General features: G+C 43.1%; 1 protein-coding gene across 1 annotated transcript in view; it reads right to left on the bottom strand.

Annotated features, from left to right (window-relative positions):
• Positions 1-23221, bottom strand: part of atp13a3 (ATPase 13A3) — a 124185-nt gene that overhangs the window by 13054 nt on the left and 87910 nt on the right. The window contains 4 exon segments of the mRNA XM_072256954.1: positions 6353-6561; positions 11392-11566; positions 14895-14967; positions 16738-16834. Coding sequence (XP_072113055.1) covers positions 6353-6561; positions 11392-11566; positions 14895-14967; positions 16738-16834 — 554 coding nt within the window.

The following is a 23221-nucleotide window of genomic DNA, read 5'->3' as shown; positions in this document are numbered from 1 at the left end:
TGAGAGTGTTGATTGAGCTGCCGGTACAAGTGGTGCATGTGAACTTGATTTCAACATTTAAGAGAAGTTTCTATAGGTATATGGATAGTAGGGATATAGGGGGGCTATGGTCCCAGTACAGGTTGATGGGAGTAAGCAGCTTAAATGGTTTTGGCATGGACTAGATGAGCCAAAGGACCTGTTTCTGTGCTTTACTTCTCTATGACTCCAAGGGAAATTTCCATATAGTTGAGAAATGGGAGATCCTTGCTCCAGCAATCTAATTTTAAATTTTCTGACAAAATTGTTCCAAATAAGGGCAAACAGAGAAAAAAAAAGTACAGGCCCTTCGGTAGACAAAGTTGTGCCGACCTTTTAAACTACTCTAAGATCAATCTAACCTTTCCCTCCCTCGTAGCCCTCCATTTCTCTTTCATCCATGTGCCTATCTCAGAGTTTCTTAAAAGTCCCCAATGCGTCTGCCTCTACCACCACTCCTGCGAGTGCATTCCACACACTCACCACTCTAAAAAAAAATCTGACATTCCCCCAATACTTTCCTCCCATCACCTAAAAATCATGCCCCCTCTTATTACCCATTTTCACCCTTGAAAAATGTCTCTGGCTATCCAGTGAATCTATGCCTCTTATTATCTTGTACACCTCCATCGAGTTGCCTCTCATCCTCCTTCACCCCAAAGAACAAAGTCCTAGCTCAACCTGTCGTCATAAGAGTTGCTCTCAAATTCAGGCAGCATCTTGGTAAATTTCTTCTGCACCATTCTAAAGTTCCCATATACTTCCTGTAATAAGTTGACCCAAGCTGAATACAATACCCCTAAGTGCCACCTAACCAGAGCCCTATGAAGCTGAAGCACCTGAGCAGTACAGTGCCTTAATAAGGTATTCAGCCCCCAAACCTTTGTTCACTTAAATGAGAATTACAACCAAGGATTTTGCTCAATTTAACTGAGAATTCTTATTTGGGAGTCACATGCTCCTTTTTCTCCCCGCACAGTAGAGCCCAAAAGACAGGGAAAATTGTAAAGCATGAAAAGCTAAAAATTCAAGAATTGAAATGTCAGCAGTTCAACATATTCATCCCCCTTTGCTCAGTACTTAGTTGCAGCTATTACAGCCAATGGTATTTTTGGATAAATCTCTATTGCACAACTTGATGGAGCAAGAGTTGTCCATTCCTCTTTGCAAAATTGCTCAAGGTGTGTCAAGCTGGTTGGGGAGCAGCAGTAGACAGCAATCCTGAGGCCTTGCCAGAGATGTTTGATCAGGTTAAGGTCAGGACTCTAACTGGGCCTCTCTAGGACATCAATTTTCTTCATTAGACGTCGCTCCATGGTTGCTCCAGCGGTGTACTTTGTGTCATTGCCCTGTTAAAAGACAAACTTCCTCCCCAGTTTAAGCTTTCTGGCAGAGGCTAGCATGTTTTTACCCAGGATCGCTCTGTATTTAGCAGCATTCATCTTCCCATTAACCCTGACCAGATTTGCAGTCCCTGCTGCTGAAAAGCATCCCTTAGTATGCTGCTACCTCCACTATACAGTAGGGATGGAGTTACTTGGCTGATGCGCAATATTAGAGTTACGCCACATGTACCGCTGAGTGTTGAGTCTGTCCAAAAAGCTCCACTTTAGTTTCATCTGACCACAAGACTTCATGAGCAAGGATATTGTGGCGAACATTTGGTCCATGGTGATAGACGAGGAGAGCTCGTTTATCTCAACTGTTGGTTTTATTTTGGCAAACGCAATAACAGAGTGCCATCGCTCGGTGAGAACCAACCCGGTCACACAGAGACAGAGAAAGTGATTATTACATACACTGGTTACAGTCACGGTGGTCCACAAACTGGCAACTGAATAGCCTAAGATAAAATGGAACAATAAATGAACTGGAACATCCCACGAATGCATTTTATCCCAAGGACAATAAGTACCGCTGGCTGCCAGGAATGAGGAATACTGGGGTGAGCTGTTGACCACACCACACTGCCCCCACCTGAGGGGTCAGCCATCCCCAGCAACCCCGGAGTCCACAACAAACAGCCTGGGGGTATCTGGACACCTCCTCTCCCCCTCCCCCCCCCAACCCCCCGGGGGATGTAGTGTTTGGTGAGTCAAGAGGCAAGGCACCAGTATCGTCACTTCGTTCCTTCAGCCTTGCTGGGTTGGTGGTGGCCAAGGGCCGATACAGTGCTAGTTGGTGTCGGTGCAGCACAACTGCATTCCGGCGCTCAGCCAACCACACCTGATATACCACATTGGAGATGCGGCCGAGCACCCCTCCCGGCCCTTTCCAGTGTCTTGCCAGCTTCAGCGATAGTCCCTTCTTCTGGGATGGGCAGTAGCCCATAATCGGTGCCCCCTCCCATCCCACCATAAAGTCCTGTCCCCTGGCTGCAGGCATCAAAAGCCCATTTTTTGCTGCCGCTGGCTGTGCTTTGGTATCATGAACAGCCTGCAGGTGCCCCCTGAGGTGCTGCAGGTACTCCAAGCTGGCCTCTCTTCAGGAATCACTGGCTCGAGGAGATGGGGGGAGAGGGGGAGGGAGGAATTATCAGATCTACCAGCATGCGTAGTTTCGGCCCAAACACGAGCTCAGCCAGCGTACACCTGGTGCTCTCCGGTATGCCCAGAATACTAGGGGTTGGTGGTGATCCCAAGTGTTCTGGTGTGGGCTAATTATGATGGTGAGCAGAGTAGCCAGGTTACGGTTAAAGTGCTCCACCACCCCACCACTTTGCAGGTGAAGGGGTGTGGTCCATGCTTTGGTGATTTCCAGCCGCCTGCGGACTTCACCAAACACCTGCGCCTCAAAGTTCCAACCCTGGTCACTGTGGAGTTCCTCAGGGGTGCCAAAATGGCAGAACTCCTCCACGAGTCTCTCAGCAGTGGTGGTGGTGCTTCATGAAGTAATCCACGGCCACGAGAACATAGCGGTTCCCAGCGTCAGTGCAGGGGAAGGGGCCCAGGGCGTTCACCCCTACATGCTCCATTGGAGCCCCCACTGCGTACTGCTGCATTGATGAGACGTGCAAGCATTGCAACAGTGCGTGAACAGCTCCACATCCTACCTTCACCCAGGCCGATAGAACCATTCACATAGCTTGACCACTGCACCAACCGCAGCACCGTGGAGTGGAGCACCCTGGGGACCATCAGCTGCAGGAGGTGTCTGTCGCCGTCGGGAAAGTGCCACGGCCAGAACAGCAACCCGTCATGTACCTCCATCGTGCCCCACTCACCCCTGCCAGCACAGGATCACTCTCCTGCTCGCTGCACAGCTGCTGGTCAATGGTGGGGACGTCTACCTCGCCACCTGAAGCGCTGCCGCTGCCGCTTGCCCCTGGTTCCGCTGTGCTGTGTTGGGCCGTTGTGGGGTGTGCTGCCCTGTGGCGGGCGGCTGTGAGACAGGGGGTGGTTGTTGCCGCACCCGCCTGCTCCACTTCCTGGAGCTGCTCTGCCGGAGAGCCATGGCTACCGAGGTACAGCTTTGCCCCTGACGCATCCACACAGGCCCCCCGCCCCACCTTGCAGGACAGCAGATCCAGGCCAGTGAGGCAGGAGACCTGGATGTCGGCTAGCCACACCTCGTGCTCCACCGTGTTTCTCCCCACTGCGATGCACAACCTCCTCTTCCCTCTCATCACCGCACAGTCACCGGTGACCATAGCCAGCTGGACTGCTGTCGTTGTCCACCCAGGCGGGGATGGCTGGTCCGTGTTGGAGGACACTGGGATGGATGATAGTGATGGTTGACCCCGTGTCCAAAAACACACAGCATCTGATGCCCTCCATCATGCAGTCCATCTATAAGCCTTGCTCTTCGCCCAAATGACCCTCCCGGAGAGGTGACAACAAAGGTATTCTGCTGGAGGTCTCGGGTGGCACTTCCCGCTCGGCATTTCCCCATGGCTGCACTGGCCTGTGGTGTGGCAGTCCTGGGCCTGAGGGCCTGCTTCACCGCACTGGTAGCAGAAATTGCTCTGTGGCATATGGTGGGGTCGGCACAGCGCTGGTCGGATCTGTCTCATAAGATCCTCCTTGTCAGTTTCCTCCTCCACCTCCGTTACACAAGCCCGGGCTCACGGTTTGTGGGGTGATGCTGGAACACCTTGGGGAGGGGGTGGTGGAGGGCCAAAATTGCCTCTGTCCTCTCTGCCTTTGCCAGTACCTTGGCCAGCGATGATGGAAATGTCAGGCGAATGCGCTGGCGAAGGCACTCTGGTGTCAGCGACTTTACAAAGATATGGAGGCCAAGCTCTTCCTGCGCTGCAGGAGGGACCTGGGGGTAGCCATGTGAGGCACAGTGGTGGAGATCTGCCGCGAGCATCCTTAGGCTTTCTCTCCCATGGCACCGTCTGCTGAACAGGTCTTTCCACATTGCTTCCTCCAGTGACCTCTGCCTGAAACACCACTCCAGCGACATTACGAGGGCCCTGTAGTCACGCTGCTCAGCCAGTGTTAGGCCGAGGAGGGCCCACAGGGCATCTGCCCCCAGCGGCAGGGCAAGGTTCTCAGTGGGACTTCATCCACCTGTTGTGCCATGCAACGTTAGACTTGCACCAGGTAGGTCTCCAGGTGGCTGGTACCATTGTACCTCCCCGAATATCACAAAAACCAGGGAGCTAGTTGTGGACTACAGGAGGAATGGAGACAGGCTAGACCTTATTGACAACAATAGATCTGGGGTTGAAAAGGTGAACAGCTTTACGTTCCTCGGCATAAACATCAGCAAGGATCTCACGTGGTCTGTACGTACCAGCTGTGTGGCGAAAAAGGCACAACAGCACCTCTTTCACCTCAGGTGGTTGAAGAAGTTTGGTATGGGCCCCAAAATCCTAAGAACTTTCTACAGGGCACAATTGAGAGCATCCTGACTGGCTGCATCACTGCCTGGTATGGGAACTGTACCTCCTTCAATCACAGGTTTCTACAGAGAGTGGTACGGACAGCCCAGCGCATCTGTAGATGTGAACTTCCCACTATTCAGGACATTTACAAGGACAGGTGCGTAAAGAGGGCCCAAAGGATCATTGGGGACCCAAGTCACCCCAACCACAAACTGTTCCAGCTGCAACTCCAGGACTGCAGCATAAAAGTCAGGACCAACAGGCTCCGGGACAGCTTCTTCCACCAGGCCATCAGACTGATTAATTCATGCTGATACAAGTATATTTCTATGTTATATTGACTATGCTGTTGTACAAACTATTTATTATAAATTACTACAAATTGCACACTTTGAAGAGATGTAATGTAATGATTTTTACTCCTCATGTATATGAAGGATGTAAGAAATAGTCAATTCAATTCAATCTGGGGAGCTTCAGGATGGTCTTTGTGCCGTTAATTGCTGGGGCCCATTGGTCCTCCTCCATGGTGACAGATGAGAAGAGCTCGTCTATCTCAATTATCAGTTTCACTTTGACAAGCACAATAACATTGCTTGGTGAGAACCAACTCAATCATGTATAGATGGGGGAAGTGATAATTACATACCCCAGTGACCCACAAACACACAAGTGAATAAATAAATAACCCAAGCTAAAATGTAACAATAAACAAACTGGAACATCCTACCATAATCGCACAAACACATTTTAACACAAGAACAGTAAGTAGAGCTGGCTGTCAGGAATGCTGGAGTGAACTGTTGAGCATTCTACCTTCCACTTCCCCCCCCCGACCCCCACCACCCCGGAGCATCACAATATGCTTTTTTGTTTTAAGCGGTACAAAAGACTTCTGGCTGTAATAGCTATGAGAGGTGGTTCAACAAAGTACTGAGCAAAGGGGGGGATGAACACTTTGGAACTGCTGACATTTCAGTTTTTAAATACTTAGTTGTTCCATGGTTTACAATTTTCCCTGTTTTAGGGCTCCACTGTGAAAAAGGAGCACATGATTCACAAATAAATACTCTCAGTTAAATTGATCAAAATCCCTGGTTGTAACACTCATTTTTGTGGCATCATAAAATTGAGATGATTTCTTTTTTCACAGGCAATCCTAACTCCGAAACTTCTCACAGTTTTTCAGTTGAATTTGTACAAAGTGGCTAGGACTGAACATCTGCTAATTTCACACTTCCTAATTGAACCCTATTGAACAATTCATCTGTGGTGGCATAAGATTGTCCAGAAAGAGCTGAATTTGACATTTCACAAATGGAACTCAAAAGAAAATAAACTGTCACACAAGAGGCTAATGAAAATCTATAATCTGGATTTCACCGAAAATGCACAAGTTATCATTAGCTTCTATTGGAAATAAGCTCAAATCACTTATTAAATCTTGCAGTCATGTTTAACTGAAAATAATTACGCAGTTAATGAAAGAAGAATGCTTCTTACAGTTGGTGTAGATTGGTTTTCAGTAAGGCTTTCCTTTGCAGTATACAATTGCAGTTGATATACAGCTGAAAATAGATAGAAGGTACACAGTTGTATTCTCATAACTCTTGTAGTCATCTTCATTTGATTCCTGGGAGATGGAAGCAGTGCCCATGGTGTTATTATTTGCAGATACATCACTACTAGTTAGGTTTTTTGGATTACAAGCTCTGCAAAAAAAAGAAAAAATCTTTAGTATGAGTCGTAGCATTTTTGGCACATGTAGAAACAGCCCTCTGCATTGCCCACCTCCCTTTTAACTTTTTGAAGGAGGCAGGAAAAGTATTAAGACCAGACTTAATTTATCTTGATGCACTTGAATAAAAAATGGAAGATCCGATGTGCTATTTTGGTACACTGCATGTTCAGCCATGCAATCTGAGTGACATTTGTATCAGAACAACTGGCTCCATTATTCTCAAAGTCAGTTCCTCAGAAAGAAATTCAGGCAAGGTGCAAAATTGACTGCCAACTCATTATTGCACATTTTCTTTTGCAAGAGGGATAAAGTTAGTCATCTCCAATTATACTAATGGTGCAAATATTAATGGAAAGTAGCATTGCAGCCAGCATAAACAAACACTCAGAAGTCAAGAGTTGTAAGGTATAACCAGTATAGGATAAGAAAGAGCGATAATGTTTCTCAAATCTAAACTAGTTGTTTTTAAAAAAAATGTTTCTGAAATGAAGAAATAAAAAGTCTGAACAGACAAAATATACTTGTAATTCCAAAATGCTTTTGATAAATTCCCTGATGATGCAAGAAATCAAGAGTTAGTGCAAGAGTTGATGTGGGTAGATTGTTAAAATCAATTAACCGCTAAAATTGAGAAATTTGATGGATTATTCCCAATAGTGAAAGAAGTCATCTTCTGTCTTAGGGAATCCTCTGAGAAAGAGAATGAATTGCAGCCAATCCAGTTCTGTGGGTGCTGAGGTGAATGATGATGCCAATGTGGTACCCTCCAAATTTGTTACTGGTGGGGCAGGAACTGCTTGGCACAGTGGGAAGGTGCTGGTCTTCTGGACCCTTAATCTGAGCTTCTGTGTGCTCCCAAACATAGATTTAAGTTTCTCTGTGTCATGCTCAAGTTGAAAGTCCCTTTTTCAGAACCTTTCTTTTTATTATATTTTTGACTGATAATGCCAAATTACACTATGCACACATGATAAATGTATGTAGGTAAGAATTTAGCTAACCACAATAATATATTTATAAAGTTGAATTGGAAAATGACCGCTGATGCTCTTTTATGCCAAAGACAAATTTCACCCTCACTGATTAGTCTGGATTTATTTAGGCAAATCTTATTAATGAAAGGAGGAACTGATCAATTCCAAATTGTCATAAATTATACCATAGAGGCAAATACTTAATTTCATCTGAAAATATTGGGAAGTTTCACTAATCTGACTTCTTTTTAGTTTCCACATAGTTGATTAAACATTTTCCAACAAAAATAAATAAGATTTTAAAATATCAAGATTAGTGAACACTAAAACATTAAGAAGAGCTGTTAAATCCATGTTGCATTTTCAACATTACAACCTTCTAACACATTTACCATTAAAACCCTTTGTATTCAAATTCATGCAAATTGTTACTCCTCATTTTTAAATGGAAGCTGGACTACATGGAGAACTGCAAATGATTTTGATTTCCACAACAGAGAAGGCATTTTGAGGCACTGGATCATGTGCAATAGAATGTTTATCCCAATCTCCAAGACATTTATGCCCCTCGATATATAAGTACTATTTGCACAACCCTCAATTGTAACTGAACTGATATTGAACCTGGGTATCTAACTGATGTATGAGATCATGAAAAGGTAACGTAACTTCATTGGACATGTGATTAGGAAAGAGGAGTTAGAATGCACGGTAATCATGGGAAAGATTGAAGGGAAGAAAGCAAAAGGAAGGCAAAGACAAATGATGATGGAGACTGCAGCCAGAGAACTGGAAATGAATACCAAACAACTGATCCGCTTGACCCGAAACAGGAGTGTGTTGGCCATGGCAGTCAAAGCTCAAACTGGACATGGCACCTGATGATGATGATGATCTAACTGAAGAAATCACAATGTTATAGATCAGGGTGATACACAGAAAACATAACTATAGCAGATCTCCCCTTCTGGAGGTCATTAGTAATTGAATCTGGTAGATCCACGTTCATCATTGCTAAATAAACTTCTTAATTCAAGATTTACTTAACTACTTGAATAACTTCACTGATTACCATATTGGAATTCAGATTAATAATCCAATTTACTGAATACTATTTCAGTTACTTAATCACCCACAACTACATCCAGAAAAACACCGAGGGAGTGAACAGACAGAATATTGTTAAAACAATAAAAATGTTTAATGGGGCAAATGTAAATTCACTATTCCTGTTCTGAGTGAGACAAGAGAAAAGACAGAGATAGATAAGACAGAGGCAGGAAAGTTGTTTCCACTGGTAGGTGAAACTCGAACTAGGGGACATAGCCTCAGAATTCGGGGGAGTAGATTTAGGACGGAGTCAAGGAGGAACTGTTTTTCCCAAAGAGTAGTGAATCTGTGGAATCCTCTGCCCAACGAAGCTGTGGAGGCTACCTCAGTAAATATATTTAAGGCAAGGTTGGATAGATTTTTGCATAATAGAGGAATTGAGGTTTATAGGGAAAAGGCAGGTAGGTGGAGGCAGGTCCATGGTTAGATTAGCCATTCTCTTACTGAATGGTGGTGCAGGCTCCTGCTTCCATTTCTTATGTTTTTACAAGAGCCATAAATATATGAAAATCATTATTAAATTCAGGAGAAATTTTACTGGGAGAATTGTTGTAGAACTTGTAAATCATAAGGAGTTACTTAGGTATACTTAAGAGGAAGCTGGATAAGAATGTGGCGAGATAAGAATAAAAGAATACGTTGATCAGGTTAGATGATAGAGAGTGGAATGAGGTATGTGTGAAATATTGGGCCGTGTCCAGTTTTTCTACTGCAGACAGTGGGGAATAGTTCTTCATACTATGGACCTTACAGCTTTGACCAGTGGCCAATTTGGATATCGGAAGTTTGGACAGGAGGGCACTTCAATCAGGTCCGCTGCCCGAGGATAAAAGGCAGGAGCGGTTCGCAACAGTGCAGTAGAACTTTGACCAGTGGCCAAGCAGTGTTTGGGATTGATTCATAAGAGCAAATTAAAAGAAGGCAGGGGCAAACGCAATGGCCATCACTGCATCGGCCATCTTCAGAGTGGACATAGTCAGAGTGGTGATCGTAAGGCTTTAGCTCTTCGAGGCTTCATTCAGAGAGCAAAGGAAAGAAAAGCAAAGTTCAAGTTTTTTCCTTCTCTTCTTCATATCTGCTCAGCTGGGTAGAGATGACAGGCAGAATAGCGAAATGCTCCTCTTGCAGGATGTGGGAAGGCAGAGAGACCTCCAGTATCCCTGACCACTACAACTGCGAGAAGTGCATCCAACGGCAGCTCTAACAAACTGCATTACAGAGCCGGAGCTGGAACTGGAACTGGATGAACTCCGAATCATTTGAGAGGTTGAGGGGGTGATGGATAGGACATATAGAGAAGTAGATACACCCTTGGTGAAGTACACAGGAAACTCAGTAACAGTCAGGAAGGTGAAAGGGGTTAAGGAGCCACTACAGAGTACCCCCGTGGACACCCCCCTCAACAACACTTTGAATACTGTTGCGGGGGGGGTGGGTAATGACCTAACAGAGGAAAGTCACAGTGGTCAGGTCTCTGGCACTGTCTGCCTCTGTGACTCAGAAGGGAACGGGGAAGAGGAGGCAGGCGGTAGTGTTAGGGGATTCCTTAGTTAAGGGAAATCGACAGGAGGTTCTGTGGGCGAGAACGAGATTCCCAGATGGCATGTTGCCTCCCAGGTGCCAGGGTCCAGGATATCTTGGATTGAGTCCTCAGCATTCTTAACTGGACGGGTGAACAGCCAGAAGTCATGGTCCTTTTAGTTACCAATGACATGGGCAAGATGAGTGATGAGGTTCTGCAGAGGGAGTTCAGGAAGTTAGATGCAAAGTTAAAGGGCAGGACCTCCAGGGTGGTGACCCCAGGATTGCTACCTGTACCACATGTTAGTGAGGCCAGAACTAATTAGATTATATAGTTTAATACATGGCCAAGGAGTTGGTGTAGGAGGAAGAGCATAAGATTTTTAGATCATTGGGCTGTCTTTCAGGGAGGGTGGGGCCTGTACAGAAGGGATGGTTTGCACTTGAACCACAAGGGGACTAATATCCTAGTGGGAATGTTAGTTAATGCTCCACAGTGGGGTTTAAATTAGAGTTGTGGGGGATAGGAACCAGAGTGCCTGAACAGTTAGTGGAGAGGTTGTGGAGGAAAATGTTCACCGCAGACAAAGTTAGGAATCAAAATGTTGAGCATGGTGCAGCAAAATCAAGAAGGATTAATACAGGACTGAAGGTGTTGTATCTGAATGCTCGCAGTAACCGGAATAAGGTAGATAAGAAAAGGGTTCAGAGGATGTTCATGAAAATGATTCCAGGATTAAGTGGCTTGTTCTATGAAGAGCCTCTGATGGCCTGGGGCCTGTATTCACTTGTATTCAGAAAAACGAGGGGTGATCTCATTGAAACCTATTGTATGGTGAATGGCCTTGACAGAGTGAATGTGGAGAGGATGTTTCCTGTGGTAAGAGAGTCTAAGACCAGAGGGAACAGCCTCGGAATAGGAGGAGCTTCCTTTAGAATGGAGATGAGGAGGAATTTCTTTAGCCAGGGTGTGGTGAATGTGTGGAATTCTTTGCCACAGGCAATTGTGGAGGCCAAGTCTTTATGTATATTTAAGGCAGAGCTTGATAGATTCTTGACTGGTCAGGGCATGAAGGTATATGGAAAGAAGGCAGGAGATTTTAGGCTGAGGGTAAAATTGGATCAGCCATGATGAAATAATGGAGCAGACTGAATGGCCAAAGGCCTAATTCTGCTCCTATACCTTATGGTCTTACCTGTAAATATCTGTGGGTGAGTACCAAGACTGTTGTTGAACCATCATGAATCCAAACACATGTACAGCAAGGCTGAAAATGACATTCAGAATAACGGACAGCAGCAAAGGTGGTGAAATAAGCTGACTGGGTGGCTGATGTGGGTCCAGCTTTGGATATACATGATTAAGGCTCACTGAAATACAATAAAAATTGAGTTGGTATGCCATGCTTTGCAACTTTGCCATATTCTCTTAGGCCATTCGGCTGAATGATTCCGTGCCAAGTCTCCCAGAATTCCCACCTGTCTCACTGTCCATTTATTCCCTATAATATCCTCTTCTTCATATGTCATCAACCTCACCCTGATTCTTCTGCTACCCAATTACATGGGGAGGGGGGTATGTGGTGCAGCCATTTCCAGCAAACCCACCAGTCAATACATCCTTGGATGTGTATTGAAACCGGAGACCCAAGTGAAATCCTATGCCATTATAGCAAGAATGTTTAAATGCCACTCAGGCAGCACCTGAGGTTAGTATATTGCACCTGGGTCACTGGAGTTCTGAGTAGAAGCCCTGCCTATAGGGTAATGTACTGCTCAAAGCTACCGTATATGGTCAGAGTAGAAATGGGGAATCTCTAAATCCTCCAAAGATGGAATTTGTCCCTTTGTGTTTCCTCATGCTCTATTAACCCTTTGCACCTGCTACTTTGAGCACTGGATGAACTCCCATTTTCCAGTATTTTTAAACAGCCAAATAGACACTTCAAATTTGAGTTTTGAAACCCATGCTGTCTTTTTAGAATGAGGTGATTTCTGGCAAAGGGACAACAATCTGAAATCTTAATGATTTTTCTTTCACAGATGTTGCCAGCATCTGTTGTTGTTTCTTTCATATTTGACGAGGGCCTGAGGCTGATCTCTTTGAGAAGCATCAGGGGAACTTGTCTCGTTCTTGTGGAAATATCTGTTGATGACTGCATGCTTTTAAGTTTATGATGTGGGGTCATGAGGGATCTGCAAGCTCAGTAAAATGTACTCTGGATCCTTTGTCAGTCACTTATCATAGGTGTAGACTGGGATTAAATTCTAGCTGGACCGTAGAGGAGAGCATGGATTTAGACTTTTGTGGGGTGCCAAATGTTTAGGAGGAAGAAAGGAATGCTGTAGAAAGGAGAAACTGAACACAGGAGAGATGTTTTTAGCAGAGATTAAGAAGCAAAATCCTTTAAACCACTGTTTATCTGATTCACTCAGACATAGGTGATGCTGGACTAGCAGTTTAAAACAAAACCAAGTAAGTTTCAAGGTAACACATGAACAAAGACACTGTATGTTAAAGGAAGCATCAGAACGGAGCACTAGAATCAGCTGAGAGTACTGGTAAGATCTCCAACATGCGATGCACTGCTAATGATAACTGTGCAATGGAATTATCATAGATAGGAAGCAATCCTTGCGTAATTAAGTGGAACAGGTTGTGTTGTATTGTTCAGGAAAGATTTGTTTAGAATATCTAATAAGTACTGTGATTTCCACTGTCAATTTCATGACAGCTTGTGGTCTTCATAGCTTCAGAAGAAGTTGATGCTCATGTAGGTGGTGTACTTTATCACAGAGAATAGATGTTTGTGATGTTTTGCTGGAAATCAATACTGTTTGATAGTGGAAGAAAGACCTGCGGACTCCATTAGGTTCTTATTTCATAGTCTTAAGAATTACTTTCTGCAGTGATTAAAAATGCACTTCTAACCTCATCAGCCATCACGTCATTTCAGAAAAATTGCAACTGTTCCATACACAGCTGCAACACAGTCATTTCCCTTAGTGATATTTATTGGCAGATTCTTTTGTAGCATAGTAGTGCCATGGGCCTGATTTGTAAATGGGGTGAGGGCGGGGTTGGTAGAGCTGGTGGTTATGGAGATGGCAATCGGAGTGTGAGTGCTGTTGGTGGGGGCTATGGTGATGGCGGTGGCAGTGGTGGGGGTGGGGGTAGAGGTGGTGGTGGGAGTGGCAGTGTTGGTGGTGGTGGTAGCGGGTGTAGAGATGGTGGTGGGAGTGGGGGTATTGGGGTAGAGGTGGTTTGTTGGGGTTTAGGGGTTTCATTATTCAATTGAAAAGCAATCTTTAGTTTTTCTATCTCTGAAAGTTTGAGGTTATTTGCTGACTCACTGTTTGCCGACCCATATGCAGTAAATGTGAGATTCTCCTTTAACTTATTAGTCTGCAATTTTCTGAAATGTGTTAGAAAGGATATCTGTTCAAATGCAACAGTTCCTTGATTCTGAAACCATTTTTTTTAAACTGCCAGAAAGATGCAGCTGTGAAACTAGTGTACCACTTGGCAGCACATTCATTTGTGAGCAAGCCTTCTCTCTGATGAGTCTCAAAGAAACTGGATTATAATTGAAAATAGTATTCAAATTCAGAGCAGAAGATCCCTGAGCCTGCATTGCCATTAGTAGGGTCATGTCTAATCAGTTTGCAACCTTAAATCTATGTTTTTTCTCTACCCAGCATGACCTTTCATCTCCATGCTTATCAAGAATCTATGTACTTCTGCCTTAAAATTATCCAGACTCTGATTCTGCCATTCTTTGAGGATGAAAGTTCCAAGATCTCAAGAACAGTGATTTCTCGTTCTAATTCTCCCACAAAAGGTAACATCTGCTCCAATTGCTCCCTGTTAAGACCCCTCAGGATGTTATATTTTCAATGCTACTTGTCACTCTTCTAATACAAGTCCAGCTCCCTATCCTTCCCTTGTAAGACAACTCACTTATTCCAGGTCTCTTATTAAAAGCATAAGCATTCGGCATTCAAAATAAAATTTTATTGGAGTGTGTCCTGAAGTCTGCAAGTGAAGCGAGACATTTTATGGCTGTATATAAATGAATACTTATTCATTGTGAATAAGAATCTAATTGAAGCATAATCTCTCTAATTTTGCATACAATTCCTCTGACAATCATAACATTCCTAATTTTTTGCTGTACCTATATACCAGCCTTCTGCAAATCATGCATCAGACTATTCAAACTCTTCTGTATCTCAGAGAGCTGATAAAATGCTTCCTTTTCATTTTTATTACCAAAGTGGATAATTTCATGTTCATAATTTATACTCCATTTGCCAGACCTTTTTACCCCCTCAGGTCTTTTGGTAGAAATCCTAACAAAAGTTGTACTGCTAACAAATTTTTAAGTATTTATGTCTTCACCAAGCATAACACAAAATACTGGAAGAACTCAGCAGGTCTGGCAGCATCTAAGGAGAGGAATGGACAGTAGATGAGTTTGGTTGGTATCCTTCATCAGGACTCAAATGGAAAGTGGAAGTAGTCTTCATCTTTCATTTTTTATTCATGATGATAAGTGTTAATATACATACAGCCATATAAAAAAAATCACACTTCACTTGCAGCCTTCGGGAGGTCCACTGTTAATTTTGTCATTGTCCAGGTGCTACTGATTTATGTAAGTAGGAATCTGAGTAAGATTGAAGCAAGAGTACCGACTTGTGATACCAATTATTGTCGTAATCCCCAAATCTTCAAACAAAAACTGATAGTTCCCAAAGGTATTTGCTTCCTGAAATGAAAGAAAAAGTTTAATGTACATACACAGTGTGTTGCCAGCACTTATATTAACTTACAAAGTCAGCAAATGCCAGACTGGAGCCTGCAAACAATGCAGTTGAAAACGTTGTTGTCAGTTGAGTGTTAGGGCGAATATTGCTAGACAAGACAGTAGTAAAGCTATTATAAATTACACTTTCTATATTACACTAAACTGGTATGTTAGTAGCTTCATTTAGTTGACAGAATAATATGTCAGTTTGCTTGAAGCTTTTATGAGTTGGATAGGGTTTTGGCGTTGCAAAGGATCAATCCAGGCTCACCGAGGATCTAAATGATCACAAATTCTGAAGATTTGGAAGATTTGTGGTTTGATCTGGAGATATGCTCAGTTAATTAACTCGAGCTGAGTGGCCAATCACACTATTCTCGTTTCAAGAGGAAAAGTCAGTCTTGCCTTTAGCCTCTAGGAACCGAGGGATCTTGCAGTCCATGTCTATAGATTCCTTAAAGTTGATGGGGTGGTTAAGAGGCGATGGAATGTTGGCCTTAATTAGTCGGGGGATTGAGTTCAAGAGCCACAAGGTAATGCTGCAGCTCTACAAAACTCTGATTAGACCACAGATGGAATATTTGTTCAGTTCTGTTTGCCTTATTATAGGAAAGATGTAGAAGCTATACAGAGGTTGCGGAGGAGATTTAGTGGGATTCTGCCTGGATTGGAGAGTACATCTTATGAGGAACGTTTGAGTGAGCTAGGGCTTCTCTCTTTGGAGCATAGGAGGCTGAGAGGTGCATAAGGTGCTAAGAGGCATTGATAGAGTGGATAGTCGGCGTCTTAATCAGAGGGCAGAAGTGGCTAATAGGAGAGGGTATAAATTGAATGTGATTGGAGGAAAGTATAGGGGAGATGTCAGAAGTATGCTTTTTGTTTTACACAGTGAGTGGTAGGTGCGTGGAATGCACTTCCAAAGGTGGTGATAGTGGCAGATACATTAGGAACTTTTAAGAGACTCTTAGGTGGGCATACAGATGAAAAAAATGGAGGGTTTTGTGGGAAGGAAGAGTTGGATTGAACTTGAAGTGGGTTAAAAAGGTTGGCACAACAATGGGCCTGTACAGTGCTGTGCCGTTCCATGTTCTATGTTCCAATAATCAATATCCAGTCAGCCTGATTATTCAATACACATCATTCCCAAGATCAGTCAGGAATGGACCTTGCCTTGATTAACTAACCTGTTAAGATTTAAACGATGGAGGTACATGTGAAAAAGGGGCAATTAAACACACTGACACCATCAACATAGCAGGAGTCAACGTTCCCAAAGGCATAAAGAGAAAAATAAAGGAAATATAAATCAAAATAAACTCTTTGAAATCGAAAATATATAAAATCTGTATGCATTTAATAAATAAGACTTCTCTTAGAAATAATATGCTGCAGAAGTTAATTGAAATCAAAGTCACTGAAATTATTTTAAGTGCATTCAGATTTCTTGGTTTACATTTCCATTTACTGACAAGTGTTTACCTTTCTATTTATCTACAAGCATTCACAATAAAAACTATAATAACTCATTTGTTAATTATCAGAATAAGCAATTCCTTAATTCAGTTCTTTCAAATCTGAATATATCTGATGTACAATTCAAAAGGAACTATGAATTTTAACCGAGGCCTTTTGAATCCGCAAAATTAGATGAATAACTGGCTGAGTGAAATTAATAGTGAAAAGTTTCTCATTTCTTTCCAATAGAAACAATTTTGAAATAATTACTCATACCCAGTACAGACACAAAACCCCAAGGTACTGGATCATGCTGTAGACAGCCATATACTTAAATATGCAAAATGAGGTGACTAATGCAGCTCTTCCCTCCCTGTTGGAGAAAGAAAACAACAAAAGCATTTATCATTGAGCTGTTTTAAAACTGTACATATCAAATTAATCCTATTATTAATCCATATCATCCACTTAATCCTAATCATTTTCTGTGTGCCAGTCATTATGTAATGCATCTCCCCCTGCATCAAATCCAAAAAAAAAGACAACACAAATACTACCGGATTTAACTTCACAACGGTGGACTGAAAAAAAAACAGTAATTCTGTGTGCTCTGGCTGAAAGACTTCCTATTAAAATTTCCTTTACTTGCACAGATTAAAAGATGACCACATTTATCACAAACTAATGGATAACTTAATTTTACAAAGAAGATAGCATTGTAGGGCACTATTTTGGATTATTCCAGTATCATATTTTTGTGTTAGTGAAAGACAAATATTCAATATGATTAACAATGTAGAAAAGGCTTTTTATCTGCAACACTTGCAATCAGTATTACTTTATTTTTTTCCCCTTAGAAACTTACAGAAGTAGTATTTGAAGCAACTATAGTAATGAAATAAAAGTGATATTCAAGATATTTGTTGAATTTTTACCATCTTTAACTATTCAATTAAAACATCATGATTTTGAGTATCCTTGTCAAATTTATTTTAGCCTAGTCTACTATGCAATCATTTAGTTTTATCATCCTTTTAGGCTATAAGATAAGCACTGGTTTGGCAACCAATGATCAACTTGGAAGCAATATCTGAACTGTGTCTTTTCCAGCCAATGTATGCACTGTGGACGGTGCAATCAATGCTGTTCAGGCCATTATTACTCCTATTTTTGAATTTTGATGCTCCTTTCAGACCAGATTACAGAAAATGTTTCACCAATTCCCCACTTAGAGTAACATCAAAAATTAACAGTTTGTACAGTTGTGATCAGCCAAATTATCCAGACATTTTCCACTGGAGCAGTTTTTGCAATTTGGGATGATTGTACAGTTCCATCACATTGTTGGGCTTCCACAACAATAAGAAGCATTGCAACCATAATACTATGAGCATTTGTTCTCCATGAAGCTTTCAAAGCAGAATGCGTTTTGGCTCTCTGGCAATTTGTGACAGAAGAACCATATAGGACAGAGTGTCCAGTTCTTTGAGAAATCCCGAGCTGCCATTGTTTTCATTTGCCACGTGTGCCAGCTTTATCACAGATGAAGAGAGACAGGAAGAATACCTTGTAAATACTACATGTGACATGAATTGGAGGGTTGGTTGAAAGTAGTTGACTGATCAAGACTACCTGTCAAGTTCAAGGCGTGGATATACCAGCACGGCATCCTACCAAGGATTCTTTGGCCATTGCTGGTATACAAAGTTCCAAATTTCACTGTCCAGAACCTGGAAGAGAAAGGTCAGCAACTTTCTCCAAAGGTGGCTGTGATTGCCCAGGACTCTCAGCAGTATCACCCTCCACAGAAAAACACCAAGCTGCGGGTGCCCTTGAAATCCTTTCAGAAACAGGTCAAGGTGACAAGAGCTAGAGAGGTGATGCAACAGCAGGGGTCATTGTGAATTCCAGGAGGAAGTGAAGAGAAGAAGAGGCCGTGCAGCAGGCTGAATCTCGACTGTGCCACAATGTCCTAGAAGAGCTGGACTGGGAAGCTTCTCAGCCGCCAGGTATGACATGGCCAAGGGGAGGGAGAAGTGCAAGCTCATTCCAGAGAAAGTAAGGGCAGCTGTGGATAAAGAGAGATCCTCCAAAGCCGTGGGCATGAAACAGCAGGGAGCTTGGACCAGATGGGAGCAAGCCGTGGAAAGGAGAGTGACGTGGACTGATCTCTGGTGAACAGAGCTGTACCGAATCAAGGCAGTCTAGGCAGTGTATGACATCTTGCCCAGTCCATTCAGCCTGCATAGCTGGGGGAAAGATGATGCCCCAGACTGTCTGTTATGTTCCAAAAGAGGAACATTGGAACACATCCTGAGCTGCTGCCCGAAAGCTCTTGGCTGGAGAAATGGCCAAATATTGAAGGTCCCCGTGTAAGCAATCTTAGAAATCAGTAACAGCAAATGAGCTGAACTCTGCAATCAAATCATTACCTTTGTGAGAGCAAGAGAGCAGCCAGAATCAAGGGTAAGGCCACCCACAGGGATTCTGGCACCCACTCACGACTGGCAACTCCTGACTGACCTGGAGAAGCAATTACGTTCCCACAGCATTTCATCAAGATCACTTGAGACTAGAATTCCTCCTGGTCTCAGAGGCAGCAAAGTGTATAATCCTCTGAAAATGACAATGCCATTGAAGGAGTGTCTGGAGGAGGCCTACAAGAAGAAGCTTGCCAGGTACAAAGAACTGGTCAGCGTCTGTCGGAGGCAGGGATGGAAGAGCATCCTCCTTGAAGGGAACTGCCAGGGCTTCACTGGTCTTCACAGAGCCCTTAGCGCAGTGGGTATCGTTGGTACAAGGAGGAAACATCACAGAGGCAGCAGAGAAAGCGTCAAGATGGCTGTGAATGAAGACAGCAGGTCCGTGGGGATCTGCAGCACAAGCCGTGGTTTGATCTACCACAGCTGGGTCGCCTGGGTGAGGGTGTCCGATGTTAAAAGACTGGAAGCACACGATGACCACAGGTTACATCATTGATAATGTGTTCTGAGAACCGTGAGATGTATTCTTCAATCAGAGATTAATATTAATGATTAAATTGTGTCACCAGTTAAGCATAATATTCAGGCAGTTGCTTTCTGTATTGTCCAGCTCCAACACAATTTTACTACACTGATACACAGACATTCAGACGTATCCATGATATATGCAGGGCAAATGCCCCACTTATTTACTAAACAGAAAAAAAAGGAAGACTTGCATTACATATAGCTTATTTTGCAAAACTGAGATGTTCCAAAATGTTTCCAGCCAACAATTACTTTAGAAAGAAACACTGTGACCAACTTTTTCTTAGTTCACACAAACAACTGATGTTAATAAAGGGATAAGTATTGGTCAACATACAGAGAATATATCCCCTTTTGTTTTCAAAATACTCTAGTGTCATCTCTTATGTTCACCTGAGAAAGGAGATTGCAGCTTGGCTTCATATCTGAAAAACAGCACAACAAGCAATATTGCACCCTCTTGGCATATGCGTGCAGCAGGCACGAGCAATGATGAACCCCCCACCCTCCGATCATGATTCAGCATGTCCAGAGTTCAAGGCCCAGTGTTCGGGTCCCACCACTGGAGGATCCAGCATCAAGGCCTAGAGTTTGGATCCTGATTCATCATCAGTGAGTCCTGGATTGATAATGAAGATCGAAGTCCAAAGTTCAATTGGAAGTCCCAAGTGAAGCATGAAGTTTGATCAGAAGTCCAGAGGTCGAGGCCTGATGGCTGGAACCCTGAGTCTGAAAACCTCTGCAAGTCCGCTGGGGAAGTCAAAGGTGAAGTGTCTGCAAAGGCATGAGTACGTTGGCAGCTGGAGGCCAAGATGGCTCCTCATGTTAAAGGACTGTATGTGAATGGATGGGTGGGAGGGAGGTACGGGCTTGTTTTGTTGTTGCTTTGTTGCTTGATATATTCTGTTTTGTTGTGTTAGGTGTTGTTCTGCCAAGCATGGCGGACATTCTATGTTGATGCTGGAATGTGGGCTGCCCCCCCTCCCCCCCGTGATTTCACCCACTGGGGAACTTAATTACAGTGGATTTAATTTAGCTATTTTTTTTTACATTGATCAACAGAAAAGAATTAGGTGTCAAAGTGAAAAAGAAATAAATAAATTGGTTTAAATTTACTACAATTGTTAAACACAAAATAATTCATTGCATAATTACTCATCCCTTTCAAGTCAGTATTTAGTAGGTGCACCTTTAGCATCAATTACAGCCTTGAGTCTGTGTGGATAGGTCTCTACCAGATTTGCACATCTGGACACTGCAAATTTTCCCCATTCTTCCTTACAAAATTGCTCGAGCTCTATCAGATTGCATGGGAATCATGAGTGAACAGCCTTTTTCCAAGTCCAGCCATAAATACTCAATTGGATTGAGGGCTGGACTCTGACTTGGCCACTCCAGGACATTAACTTTGTTGTTTTTAAGCCATTCCTGTGTAGCTTTGGCTTTATGCTTGGGGTCACTGTCTTGCTGGAAAACAAATCTTCATAAAGTCATTAAGGCAGTAAAACGACAATACAGGGACAAGATCCAGACACAACTCTCCACCAAAAACACATGTAGCTTATGACAAGGTCTGTACACCATTGCAGACTTCAAAGCTAAGTGCAGTGTTGCTGCCAACCTTGCTGCCTCTCCCCCAGATGAGTTAAATCTTTTTTATGCTTGATCTTTTATGATTGATGTCGCCAACACTGAGCCCCTGAGGAGAGCCGCTGAAGTGACCTGCACCATGGTCATCTCTGAGGCTGAACTACACAGGTGTTTCCAACAAGTGGACAGTCGCAAGGCTGCGGGACCGGACGGTATCTCAGGGTGGGTATTCAGAATGTGCGTGGAACAACTAGCAGGTGTGTTTACAGACATTTTTAATCTCTCCCTCTCCCAGTGTAGTGTGCCCTCCTGCTTCAAAATTATCCACCATTGTCCCTGTACGAAAAAAGACCAAGGTAACACGTCTGAACAACTGGTGCCCTTTCGCACTCACCTCAATAATAATAATCAAATACTTTGAGACACTGGTCAAGGACTACATCTGCAGCATGCTACCACCCACACTGGATCCCCTACAATTCGCCTACCGACACAACTGATCAATAGATGACGCAATAACCACAGCTCAACACACCATCCTTACACATCTGGAGAAAAAATATGCTTATGTGAGAATGCTGTTCTTGGACTACAGTTCGGCATTCAACACCATAATTCTCTCCAGACTTTATAAGAAGCTCAGAGATCTCAGCTTTCACCCTGCCTTGTGCAGCTGGAAACTGGGCTTCCTGTCAGATTGCCGGCAGGTGGTAAGAGTGGGCTCCCTCACTTTTGCCCCTCTGATGCTCAACACAGAAGCCCCTCAGGGCTGTGTCATAAGCCCCCTGTATACCCATGACAGTGTTACCACCCACAGCTCCAATCTGCTAATTAAGTTTACTGACAATACTACATTGATTGTCCTGATGTCAAATAATAACAAGGCAGCCTACAGAGAAGAAATCATCACCCTGACACAGTGGCATCAAGAAAACAAACTCAATTTTGGTTTCATCAGACCACAGAACCTTCTTCCAGCTGACTTCAGAGTCTCCCATATGCCTCTGGCAAACTCTAGCTGAGATTTCATGTCAGTTTTTTTTTCCAACAGTGGCTTACTTTTTGCCAATCTCCCATAAAGCTGCAACTGGTGAAGCAGCTGGGAAAAGTTGTATGTGCTTTCTCTCCCATCCCAGCCACTGAAGCTCGTAACCCCTCCAGAGTTGTCATAGGTCTCTTGGTGGCCTCCCTCACTCATCCCCTTCTTGCACAGTCAGTCAGTTTTTGTGGACAGTGTGCTCCAGACAGATTTACAGCTGTGCCATATTCTTTCCATTCCTTGATGATTGATTTAACTGGACTCCAAGGGATATTCAGAGTCTTGGAAACTTTCTTGTATCCATCTCCTGACTTGTGCTTTTCAATAACCTTTTCATGGAGTTGCCTGGAGTGTTCTTTTGTCTTCATGGTGTAGTTTTTGCCAGGATACTGACTCACCAGCAGTTGGACTTTCCAGATACTGGTGTATTTTTACCACAATCAATTGAAACACTTTCACTGCACACAGGTGATTTCCATTTAACTAATTGTGTGACTTCTAAAACCAATTGGCTACACCAGTGATGATTTGGTGTGTCATATTAAAGGGGGTGAATACTTATGCAAACAATTATTTTGTGTTTTATATTTTGTAGAGATCTGTTTTCACTTTGACATGAAAGAGTCTTTTTCTGTTGATCAGTGGGGAAAAAAGCCAAATTAAATCCATTATGATTCAATGTTGTCATGAAGTAGAAGACCTGCCAGCTTTAATTTTTCAGTTATGGAGTTTTGTTCATATGGATATTAATTATTAGTGAAGGTGCATTCAAAAGTTGTTTTATTTGTCTATTTCAGTATCTTTTCATGTTCTTTTAACCACTGTCTTCTTTCACAATATTTCTGTTTCTATACATAATTTTACATTTATTCAGCTATTGCAAGTTTACAGTTTTTAGTTTAGACTACATGCCTCAATGGAGATTTTTCAATCTGACTACAAATTGCAGAGGGTGCACTCACAGAATATATGTACTGATATTGTCACATGTACCAAGATACAGTGAAAAGCCTGTCTTGTATTCTATTGATGCAGATCAAATCATTACATAGTGCGAGTACATGAGCGCATTGAGTTAGAATAAGGTAAAACAAAATCAGTGGAGAAGAACAGTAATCAC

Source organism: Mobula birostris, chromosome 4 (genome assembly GCF_030028105.1).
Source record: "Mobula birostris isolate sMobBir1 chromosome 4, sMobBir1.hap1, whole genome shotgun sequence".
Lineage (NCBI taxonomy): Eukaryota > Metazoa > Chordata > Chondrichthyes > Myliobatiformes > Myliobatidae > Mobula > Mobula birostris.
Note: the sequence above shows the minus strand (reverse complement) of the source record. Positions and strands in the feature narration are given on the sequence as shown.